This window comes from Siphateles boraxobius, unplaced genomic scaffold (genome assembly GCF_051911475.1).
Source record: "Siphateles boraxobius isolate OS27281-9 unplaced genomic scaffold, OSU_SipBor_1 22, whole genome shotgun sequence".
Lineage (NCBI taxonomy): Eukaryota > Metazoa > Chordata > Actinopteri > Cypriniformes > Leuciscidae > Siphateles > Siphateles boraxobius.
The window spans coordinates 32,018,744-32,031,560 of NW_027508833.1; the positions used below are offsets into that span (position 1 = coordinate 32,018,744).

The 12,817-nt window shown below is 36.3% G+C and overlaps 1 protein-coding gene across 2 annotated transcripts in view; it reads right to left on the reverse strand.

The window, feature by feature from the left end:
• Nucleotides 1–6,993: 6,993 nt before the first annotated feature.
• msrab (methionine sulfoxide reductase Ab) overlaps nucleotides 6,994–12,817 on the reverse strand; it is a 29,202-nt gene continuing 23,378 nt past the window's right edge. For both annotated transcript variants that reach the window (XM_077239713.1, XM_077239714.1), the window contains exon 6: nucleotides 6,994–7,542. In XM_077239713.1, coding sequence (XP_077095828.1) covers nucleotides 7,369–7,542 — 174 coding nt within the window. In that variant the 3' untranslated portion in view covers nucleotides 6,994–7,368. The remainder of the gene's footprint in view (nucleotides 7,543–12,817) is intronic.

The following is a 12,817-nucleotide window of genomic DNA, read 5'->3' on the forward strand; positions in this document are numbered from 1 at the left end:
GGGGTTATGCCAACACACTTCTGTATATTGTAAAAAAAAAAAAAGAAGAAGAACAGAAAAAAGGTCACTTCACTTTTGATACAGGTCTATTAAATGTGCTTTGTTAAATATTGAGCCATTTTACTCAAGATTCCTTCAAAGGAGCGAGCACAGATTAGCATAAACAATGTCCATCGCATATGCAGATTGATTCCTCAAAACATTTCCTTAAAAGTACATATTCATACACCATCAGTTTGTACTGCCGTTAACGTTAACACTTTCTCTGACAAGCGGATGCAATGAGATCTGTTTTCCTGATTGTTCATTTGACGTTCAGCTTAAAACCAAGTCACACTCAAAAATATAAAAGGAGCCACTCATGAAAGAAATATACAATCGGCCTAGTAAAGGGACATTTTCAGAAGAAACATCTAAGACAAAGTTCCTGCTCAAGTAAAAGTGAATGAGCGTTTTAACTTCTGATTGAACATTTTTCTCTGGAAGGATCTGACAGTTTGAGCATGTAGGCTATACATGAATCAGTCACCAGAACAGTGGATGCCAAAGGATATTACACTATCACTGAATAAACATGTTGAATTCATTTTGGTTTTAAGTTTTGAGCAATAAAACCTTCAGTGATTCTCAACCTTTTTGACTCCAAGGCCCCCCATTGTCCACAAAAATATTCAAAGGCCCCAATACTTTTCCAGTGGTTCATGATTTTCAAGTATTTAAAAAAAAATATATATATATATTCACAATTTATCCCTGATAAAATATTTTAAAACTTGCCATAACTAGAAAAATGTATATTCACAGAGTTTATTTATTTACATGACAAGATACATTATTAAGATTTTATTAGTTTACATGACTTTTCCAAGTTTAGAACTCACAGTTATATAATTCTTAAAAAAAAAAAAATCTAGATTTTTAGTTACTTTAGCTCATTTAATTCTTGTTTTTCTTTATTTTAAAGTCATCTTGAGGCCTTCTGGTTGAGAATCATGGGTCTAACCAGTTAAACATTTCTTTTGTGCAAAAAGAGAGTTATTGCAACTTAAGAAAGAAGATAAAGGTAAAGTCAGCTGAAAAGTCCAAAACTGAGTTTTATCAAAGATCTGAAGAGTTTGCTGATGTTCTAATGAGATTAAGTTTGTCGACGTGAACCAAAAAATACTGATATCTATCACTCTCTCATTTCGTCTTCCTGTTTACTCATCAGTTGATGGGTTGATAGCAGTGGACGAAGCGTTTCATTGACCCAAATGACCTATAAAAGCTTTATATGTGCCTGTGGCCTTTCTCAAAATACCCAGGGGTCTGATGGGGATGTGAACTATAGACTCAAAGGTGCGTCTGTGCGTAAGCGAGCGAGCGTCTGTGCGTGAGGGTCAAAGTAGGCTATAATTGTGTGTTCGCAGCTGTATGTGAGTGTGTGAGAAACGGCCACAGCTGAGAAACCTTCTAATGGAGCAATCACGCCTGGTCGCGAGAGCGCGTATGTGTGTGTGTTGAGGGCACACTGCTGTCTCTGTGCTGCCCAGTAAGGTTCACTGTTCGCTGCACAGCACATCTGCGAGATGTGGGCGGTGTGGAGCACCGGTGTCTCTCCCTCTCTCACATTCTCTCTGCCTTTTATTTTTTCTTCTGTTCTACACATCTTTCCTTATAGGGATTTCTGACCTCTGCCCCTGTAGTAACAGCACCACCCACCCTCTCTCTCTCTCTCACACACACACACACACACACACACACACACACACACACACACACACACACACACACACACACACACACACACACACACACACACACACACACACACACACACACACACACAGACACACACACACACACACACACACACTCTCTCTCTCTCTCTGGGGTTGGGAGGGGAATATCAAAGTGTGTCATCGTGTCCGGTCGCAAAACACACGTGCATGTGACTGGCTGGTGGCCTCATCACTGAGTGACTCTCCACTGCACCTGTGTGTGTGTGAGAGAGACTCAAGACAGGAAACACAGAAATAACTGCCGAGTGTCTTCATCCTGTGCTGAAGTGTGTGTGTAAGTGAGAGGGAGGAGTCAGACACTTGCACCTGGACAGTTTGGCTCTGTCACACTTACTGCCTTCATACTGTTGCACAAAGTCACCAATATGATTAGAGACAGAGGGAGGAATAATATAGACACAGAGACGAGAAAGAGTAGCTGATCTTTTGTAAGCAAGGTCCAAAATTAACTTTTGGCCTCACCTGCCAATGACTTAATTTTTTATATATATATATATATATATATATATATATATATATATATACATATACATATATATATAATGCTATGTTATAAATAAAATATGTTATGATATAAATATAATAATAATAAATTATGTTATAAATATACATCTAGGGTGAATTCTGATTAATTTGGCCACTTTGTGACATTGATATGCCTCACAAAATGGCCTAGTTTACCATCACACATAACATATAACATTTAAAATAACATATGACATAACATTTAACATAACATATAACGTATAAAATATATAACGTATAACATAACATATAAAATAACATATTACATAACGTATCACATAACATATCACATCACATATAACATATAACACAATAACACAACGCAGCATACAACATAACATAAAACAGAACACAACAAATAGCAAAACATAAACATAAAACAAAATAATACAACACACCATTTAACATAACAAAACATAGAACAACATATACTGTACAACTTAACACATCACAACATATAAACAAACATAACATAAAAAAGCACATCCATGTGATACATAACATGTAACATCACAAAAGGATAAAATAACATAACATAACATATCACAATAACACAAAAGAATAAAAGCATAAGAGAACACAAAAACACACAACATAACACATCAAAACATATAACCTAACACAACACATTGGAATAACACAACACCACACAACATAAAATAATAACCTAAATAAACATAACATTACAAAAATATAGAACAAATAGCCTAACAAAACAGAACAGAATAGCACAAAACACAACATTACACAAATAAGTACACATCACAAAATAACCTAACACATATTATCACATAATATCACAAGACGCATATAACAGACAACAGATAATGTAACGACAAATTTTTTTTTCATTTTCGTAATTTTGGAGCCTGTCTGTACACTAACAGCCACATAAAGAGCTAAAGAGAGGTAAACTGCTGTCCCATAGTTCATTTCACTGAGATACAAGTGAGGCCGTTTTTCCAGCAACACACTTTTTCACCCGCTGATCAATCAGATAGGCAGGCAGCAGTAACCACAAGGGGACATACCCAGAGTCAAGCTGATTTTTATAGAGATGTGGCACATACAAGCCAGAGAGAAACGTGTGCATAAATGCAAAAAATATCACCATCATACCAAAATAACCTCATGAAGGGGGAAAAGGGGAGGAAGAAAGAGAGAGAGAGAGTGACAGAGACAGACAGAGAAAGCAAAAGAGAGAGAGAGAGAGAGCACCTGCAGCACGGTCCACACCTACACACAGGTGTCAGGAAGAGATAGACACAAAGAGAAAAAAGAAAAGAAAAGAGAAAATAGAGCAGAGGAAATCAGACTGCGGTCAACAAAAAGCTTTTTCTAGATTTGTCAGTGTGTCAGGGTGTGTGTGTACATGCGTGTGTGTGTCTGGTTCAGTGAACATGCCACCACACCTGTGTGTGTATGTTGGTAGATGTGCGGCTGTACTGGACATAGTAATTCAACTAAAGAAAATAGACAGCAGTCCAAAAAAAGGTTGGACACTTAAAGTAATATTCCGACTTTAATACAAAACTTGGTATTGGTAAAAAACTTGGTATACACACACACACACACGCACAATCGTTTTTTAGTTTGGAGTTTTCAACTGAGAATTTTTGGAGTTTAGAATTTATAAACACAATCACATTAATACTTCTGTTAAACCTGTCAAATAAATTATTTGAGCTGTAAAGTGTCTCACATTATCTTTTATGGTCAATATATAGGGTTTTAGGCATAATGTTATCATGCCAACAGTGTTGTAAAATTGGACACATCTTTACAGAAATGCTTAGTAAGCGGGTTTTTTTCCACACTAAAATAATGTTATAGCACTAATTACTTCTCGTGAATATAATTTTGAAACAGTGCATATTTTAAATGGTTGGCCACATTCACTTCCATTGAAAGTACCTCACCATAACTTCAATAATAAAAAAGAGGGACAAGTTAAAATACATATATGTATGATATGTACAGAATAAAAATGAAATATTCAAATAATAAAGCAATGTATACAAGTTACTTCTAAGAAAATGTCTATTTTAATTCAGACATTAATTGTGACTTAAGTGTGCAAATTACTTTTCTTAACCACTGTATGAAGATCAATTTACACAGAGAGAAAAAAAGCAGTTGTTTAACGAATCTTGGTAATCTGACCTTCGCCAATGTTTGCGTTGAACCATACATAGCAGAAATGTGTGTATGTAACCCCTATGCATGTCTGGCGGTGAAAACAGGTAGGTGCATATAGCACACACGTGGGAGTGTAAAGATGAATGTATCATTTCCCAGAAATCTGTCTGCTCATACAGGTGCTGTGTGAATCATGTGTGTCTCATCCCAGAGACACAGCCAGAGATGATAGATAACAGTGACATCATCAGCTGAGGAGAAGACGGCAACACACCACATGAGGCTCCCAGAATCCTCCATTCTGACGATTCTACAACCCCTTGACACAGTTTTAAAGCACACAGCCTTTGTTTTAGAGTCCATATCACTTAAACTTCACTCAAAGTCAGGCCCAGTCCATCAGTACTTCATATTCAACTTAATGAAGAGGTAAACAAGGGCAGTTACCGCTGCTCAAGTCTGACAGATCAATGCATTATAATTATGCGGCTCTGGTCAGCCAAGTCAGCAGATTCAGCTTATTGTCAAGCTCTTTTTCATTTTCTAAAAAGGAGCAGCTGACTCATGTGTAGCACTTTACACAGCTGAGGTGTGAAACCAGCATATTTACAAGTACACACTTAAAGCAGGGTTGTATAGTTCACACCAGAATGAAAATTCTGTCATCATTTTCCCACCCTCATCTCATACCAAACCTGTATGACATTATTTCTGCTGTGGAACACGGAAAAGTACATTTTGAAAAATGTCTTCTGGCTCCCCCAAAGCTTTAAGGACACAACACCTAAATACCCCACAACCCAACACATACAAACCATCTAGAAACCAACTGCCAACCAGCCACATTTCTTTCCAGCTTTCAAGTCTCTCTTCAAACGACCCACGTATTTAAACTAAGGCCTAAATTACCTTCACAAGCCTTTGTAAAGCAATGACAAATATTTCTTTTCTAGTAATTTCTGCTGTTGTTTGGTGTTGCCAATGGCACAGAAATTACACATTTTACAATTTGCCTTAATCTATTCAGAGATGAGATATGCTTTTTACATTTACATGTGCTGCCTCCTAGTGGTAAAAAGACATTACATGTGCAACTCGACGGCTCAATAAAGAAAAAGAATAATTGTTGAATTTTTCCTGAATAATAATAATAATGATGATAATAATAATAATAATAATGATGATGAGGATGACTGGCCATTAATCCATCCACGTTGTCTCTGTCTATGGTTTGGGTCACTGGGATAAGCTACAATCCAAATTCTATTCTTACAATTATTCTAAAGCAGATTAAAGTAAACAGTCTTATTAACACCTTTCCGAGTGGTCATAAAAACTCTGGATGTCACAAAGCAAGCGTTGTAATGCATGTTACCATGAGGCAGAATTTGTCATTTGTATTTGAAATCAGGGGATGATGTATTAGAATGCTGCAGAACTATAATGTCCATAGAGATCAGCAACTGGCCAGAGCACAAGGCACCCACAGAGCAGATCCTCTAGAGCAGACGTATGACAGATTTAGCTTCAGGAAATATCACTGGCAGAAGGTTGTTGCTAGCTTTGAAGCTCCAACGTAGACTATGGACAATTTTACAGGAAAAAATCCATTTTTACATGCATACTACACATGTATGTACCATTTTATACATGGATCACACATACACTGGCAAAACAGCACTCCCATATGTTAAAAGAGTAATTCACTCCAAAAGGAAAAAGGTTTGAATTTCTTTTTGGGCGGCTTTACAAAAAGAACACAAAAGCACAGTGAAATAGCCCATGCGATTAGTGCACGATATTCTTCTGAAGTCATCCCATACAATAGTTTTGGGTGAGAAATGGTGTCCTCCCTTTTAAACCTCAAAAGCTATAGCCTGTTTTAACTGCATGAAAAAGAGTGGCCATCATTTTCTGTGCTTTACAGCAGTGTTATTTTAGTTTCATTGATATGCTATCATATTTTTTGTTAATATTTTCATATTTTTTGTTTTCATGTTAATTTAGTAGTTTTGTTCTTTTTTATTGGTTTTTGTTCTTATTATACAGTTCAAGTCCCCCTGCAGTCAATAATTGTATCCCTTAAAACTCATCTTTGATAATCAAAATGGCATATTTAAATGCTTTTTTCCTGTGAAAACACTTACTTCGTGCCGTAAAATATATAGCTTAAATGTAACTACACAGTTGCTTCATTTTACCTGGACCCATGATTTTACAAATTGGTCCCCGCCTCCACTCACTCACACCAGCTCGGACTACCTGATCCACTCAGTCAACTGTAGTAAATGCTACACAACGGCAAGTGGAAATATTGGTTTAATTCAGCCATATATGTTTGAACCAGAAACTGATTCAGCAGAAAATGGAGCGATATATACAGGCTCGTATACAAGCCAATGTAAGCCTTTTTTATTTTAGTTCTTCAACGATCAGTTTCACAAACAAGGCTTAAGCTAGTCCCAGACTTAAATGCATGTTTGAGCTGCTTTAACTGAATTTAACATTTTTCTCAAGAGGCACATCAATGTTTAAACGCATTTAAACGCACGTTTATAAAAGCTACTTAGATGTCCTAATTGAACTAAGGCCTAATCCTGGCTTAATCTAAACCCTGTCTGTGAAACCAGGCCAAAGTAACTAAAAGAAGATTAGCAAAAATGAAAAATGTTGCTTGGCAAGTAGTTGAAATAAAAAAAATAAAAAGAAAAAAAGTATTTAATTAAAATTCAGTTAAAGTTTTTTTTTATTTCAAGTGATGAAAATGTTTTGTTATGGTTTTAGATAACGTATATTTTCATATTTTTAATATTTTCAGAAGAATATTAAATATGTCTTTCCTCAAGAAAAAAGGAACTACATGAGAGTGAATATATTATGAAAAAATTTAAAACAGCAGACAATTATGTCTGTGTGCCCGAAGTCAGAGTTCATCTTTTTCTCCTCCAAAAGAACAGGTGACACCTGTGCCCTTTAACCCACAGTATCCTTTAGGCACCTTGTGCAAATATTGCTGGTGATAGTCTTCAGCATAGTAAAAATCGGTGTGCTCTCGGATCTCTGTGGTGATCTCACCCAGGCCTTTCCTTGCCAGCGCCTAGCAGAAGGGCAGAGAAAGAGACGGTAAATGATGACACATTCTTGATATCAAGAGGGTAAACGTGATTGCTGTCTAGGGAGAAGTAACTCGATGTGAACTGAAACAACACGTGTGTGAGAGATGTTAAAGCCAGGCATAGTGTCCAAAACTCTTTAAAAGGGACATGGTTGAAGTTCTGTCTCCCTCTAGGGGTCACTTCTGTAAACTCCAACAGCTTTAGGTAGTAACATAGAAAACACAACACCTTTGAACATCAATCACAGTATTTCTAAAGCTCACATGTCTCTAGAACAGAAAGAAAAAGAGAAAATAATTATTGTGCTGGTTTTTGAGCCATCGCAACTGTCCTTTTTGAATTGTATGTAGTTTTCGATCTCAGTCACTAGGTGGTGACAGAAGTCTGCTGCATTTACTCCGCTTCTGATTTAATGTCGAACAAAAGAGGCGGTATGTGCACCATAATATCCTGATATCCTAACAACAGCCGGGACATAAACAAAACAAAGATAACTGTACAACAACATAAATTCAACATTCCCCATATGCTTTGTATTTAAAAATATGGTCTGTGAAATTAATATTTTTAAAAGGCAAAAAGGTGAGAATGATCTTACTGGATTATTACATGGTTACACTTGCTACAGTGCTACATCATTTCATCATTATTTATTATAATGATATTTATAATAATAATTATTATTATTATTATTATCATCATTACAATTACTCATAAATAAAATGCTGTTATTTTTAGTAAGAAAATGTTCTGTAAAAAAAATTAATTTATATAAAATAAATTGACATTTTTCTGTGGTTCTAAAGAGCACATAGGTTTCCCCTTTTCTTAAATGATTAATTAATACCTCTGGCACACGTAAAAAATTTTTTCACAAAAAAAAATATTATATATATATATCATATCATTTTTTTTTAAATTCTTTTTTTTGGGTCTAGGCCTACATTGGCAGGTCAAGTACAAATCTAATGTACCTGGCCTGGATGGGCCAACAGAGAAAAATCTTTATTGTTGAGCCCTGTTTATGACCCTTTAAATTGTGCAAATTATTTCAAATAGTGTACATTAAAAGCAGAGGAAATGTACATTTGGGGAAATTGTATGTGTGTGTGTGTGTGTGTGTGTGGAAAAGGTGTCAGAAACTTTGCACGGTCAAAGCTCGGTGGTCTGTGTCTCTCCGGTGGAGGAGAACACTTCGCTGGGAATTCAAGCAAAGAGTGATATAGAGAGAGAGAGAGAGAGAGAGAGAGAGAGAGAGAGAGAGAGAGAGAGAGAGAGAGAGAGAGAGAGAGAGAGAGAGAGATATTACATAAGAATTTGCATATCTGAATATGCTTCATGTGACTCTGATGACTCAACTAATGCCACTAACACAAAAGGGTTTCTGCATCCTTAAACACACTCATGTTACTATTAGTCCAACTATTTTCTGGTGTATATACTGTCTTCATAACAGCTGTTTCACAAGCAGAATTTCTCTCTGGGTCTCTGGCACAATCTCACCTTATAAGACTATTTACACACACGCTAACAAATCCGCACGTCCACACTAACACACACAATCCCCGTGTACGTTTAACTGCAACATCTTGTCTTACTTTTAACATTACAACATAAATAATGGATATTAATGCAGCTCTTTCTATGAACTAAAAAGCTATGCTGCAAAATATCTGAATATGGAAACCATGACAGTGTTTTAGCCTAGCTATCTTGCTTATGGTTTCTGGTTTAAACTGGAGTCTCTACTGAAAGCTGAGATATATATCAGAAGTAGTAGTTCTGATGCACAAATAGAAAAGCATGTGTAGGTGTATATATACACACATCTGTATATACATGTGTGATTCACTTTAGGCTAAACATTCAAGAGGACGACAGCATTATATAAAAAAAAACAGTGTAAAGGCCAAGCCTGTTCTTTGTATGTTCTGTAGTTTGCATGTAAGCATGAGTGTGTGTGTGTGTGTGTGTGTGTGTGTGCATGAGATATAGTCAGGAATCCATTTTGTCATACTTGGCTGTTCCTGCATTTTGTGAGAGGGAATAAGACAGCGGAGGGTCATGTGACCTGTGAGAGGAGACAGATCAAAGTGTGAGAGCATGAGCATCTATGTGTTTAAGATTACATGACAAAGAACAGAGAGAGAGAGAGAGAGAGAGAGAGAGAGAGAGAGAGAGAGAGAGAGAGAGAGAGAGAGAGAGAGAGAGAGAGAGAGAGAGAGAGATTTTGTTTCTAGATAGAGAGCTTTTGGGAACCTGAGATAGGCATCACTAGCGATTAGCATTTCGGAAGAAAGGCCAATTACATTTATGATTATTACATGGTTCTTTTCATGATCAAAATCTGCTAACATGGTCGAAATGATAATTAAATCGATTTCCTTTTTTCTTAAAGTCACAACCAAACAAAAAACGCATTTGGTTTCCATAAACTGACATATTTCACAATAAAACATGTGAAACCCCCCCCCCCCCCACCCCCCTAAAAAGGAAATTGATTAGATTGTGAATTTAATCGGTTAATGTCAAATAAAACTTTTTATTTTGTTTTTACATGGGTTATAAAGGGAACAAACAAAAGAAAACATGACTAAAGAAAATAATAATGAAGTAAAAAAAGACGCATATGGGTGCTACATCAATACGGTCTATTCATTTCATAAAAAATCTAATTTTACAAAATTTTATTTTTGATAATTAATATTATAAAATTTTGAAGTGGGAAGAACTACAGCATTAGATTGCACAAAAGACGAAAAATATAATTATTCTAAATGTAAATCTTGACTTTAAAAAGATTTTTTATCCCATTTGTGCATTGCCTTTTTCTTAAAAAAACCCCTCATCTCTCCACATTATTTGATATGGGCCATGAAAAGAACATAACATATCCATAATAAATAAATAAATGAATAGAATGTTGATGTCTGCAGCATAACACAAGCAGATAAACAAAGAAAATTCATAAACTTCCATTCAAATCCCCAAAATAACTCCTCTGAGAAAGTGCTTCACTGCAGCAGAATTGTACCTCCATTCTCTCTTCCTGCGTCTCGCTCTCTTTCACCACTGAATAAAAACTCTTTGATGTTCTGCAAATTCCTACATTTTATTACAGCACCCCTCCCGTCCTCATCCACAGCATTTAAAAGAGTGCTTCTTCCTCTCCCACTCCTGCTTTTCCTTCTCCCTGACTGCCCTCACTGATGGCAGAGTTTTGAGAGACTCTGATGGAGTGCAACTCTCAGCGGGTGCTAATAATTCATTTCCTGTCTGCATGTGATGTCGGTGTCTGATTCATCACCTGAGTTTGACCTGATGGAAGAGTCCTCAAAAAGGCCTCATCAATCTCTTCACACTCATCACGTCTGTCTTTCATTTTACTGTCCCTCTTCAAAATTCTCACTCTCCACAATCAGTTGTGCTTTTCCGTAGTAAGATGAACGCAAACACACACGCACATTCCTCAACATTTTAACAAGACTCTGGGCTAACATGTCTAATCTCATCACTGCTGCTTATGTAACCAAGCTGCTCTTCGAAACCACTTCAGATTCGCTCTGCCCTCAGAGAGAGAAGGATCAGGAGAGAAGCACAAGAATCGACAGCACGGAAAAGCTATAAAGTCTAGGAGATGTGTCGCACTTTTAATAAACATAATTAAAATAGATTTCATGCAATCCGGAGCCATTCGTTCCATACAAAAGGCCTTCAGGATTCAGGTCATATCACCCACTGTACAACTTTTTTACAACATCATTTATTTGTAATACTATTTACACAATAGTTCTATACTATCAACACCAGTTCTCGTATATAATCATATATCGATCATTATTTAGGCAACATTTTTTTTTGTTTGTTTCATTCATCAAGGACACATTCAATTTATCAAAAGGGAAATAAAATTATATTTCTGTTTCAAATAAATGCTGTTCTTTTGAACGTTCTAATAAAAGAATCCTGAAAAAAGTATCACCGTTTCAACAAAAAATATTAAGCAGCACAACTGTTTTCTCCATTACTAATAATAAGAAATGTTTCTTGAGCACCTAATCAGCATCTTTAGCACATTATGTAACGCCGATTTGGAGTAATGACAGCTGAAAATTCAGCTTTGCCATCACAGGAATAAACTATTAATAAAATATTACTATTTTTGATCAAATAAATGCAGCCTTGGTAAGCATGAGACTTCTTTAAAAACATTAAAAAAAATGTATGTGTGTGTATATATATATATAATAACGGCATGTCTGTCCAATTCATCCATGTATTCTCCTTTCTTTATTTAGCAAGAACACTTTATAAATACATTATAAATACAAACACTTTGATACACATAAAATTTAGTTGGTCAATTTTAACCCCTGCTGACATGCAGTTTGTGGCGTGCACCCCCTCGTCCTCACTACATCTGTGTGTGTGTGTGCGTTCATTTAAGCTTGTGGGGTCACTAGGGCCATCAACAGCATGTCCGTTTCGGTCCCCTGATCTGATTGCGTCCCTTTAACCACAGCTGTCTCCCGCAAGCCTGACCTTTCACCCCTGATGCGCACAAGGCCAAGGTCAAGAGGGGTCACCCAACCTCCCTGCCACCGCCTCATTCCCCTCTCACCCAAATCACATCTGAGCCCTAGAAGCAAGACAGATGACGGTGATGTTTACCCAAGCACCTGCACCTCACAAAACAAAGCCTCATCACGCTAGTTCGACAGGGCTAACAGTCCAGACACTCAGATGAGCAGCGTTCATGAGCATCCACAAACGCATCTTTCTGACAGCTGTGGGCGGACAGTGTTTGACAGTGGACAGTTGGACAGAAGCGCTTCTGGAGATGTGATGGGGAAGAAAAAGCAAATCATTGGCTAAATCTGTGGTTATATTTTCTACACTAAATTTAATAATGCATTCATGTAAATTACTGTTTGGGTTTGGTATTTTTATTTATTTATTTATTTTTACATTTCTCACCAAGGCTGAGTTTTGGTTTCTCACCATTTATTTGATCAAAAATACAGTAAAACTACTAAAAATATATATGGTGAAATATTATTATAATTTAAAATAACTTTTCTATTTTAATATATTTTAAAATGTAATTAATTCCTGTGATGGCAAAGCTGAATTTCAGCATCATTACGGCAGTCTTCATTGTCACATGATCCTTCAGAAATACTTTAAATATGCTGATTTGCTGCTCAAGGTGTGCTGCTTAATATTTTTGTGGAAATCATGACATTTTTTTTCAGG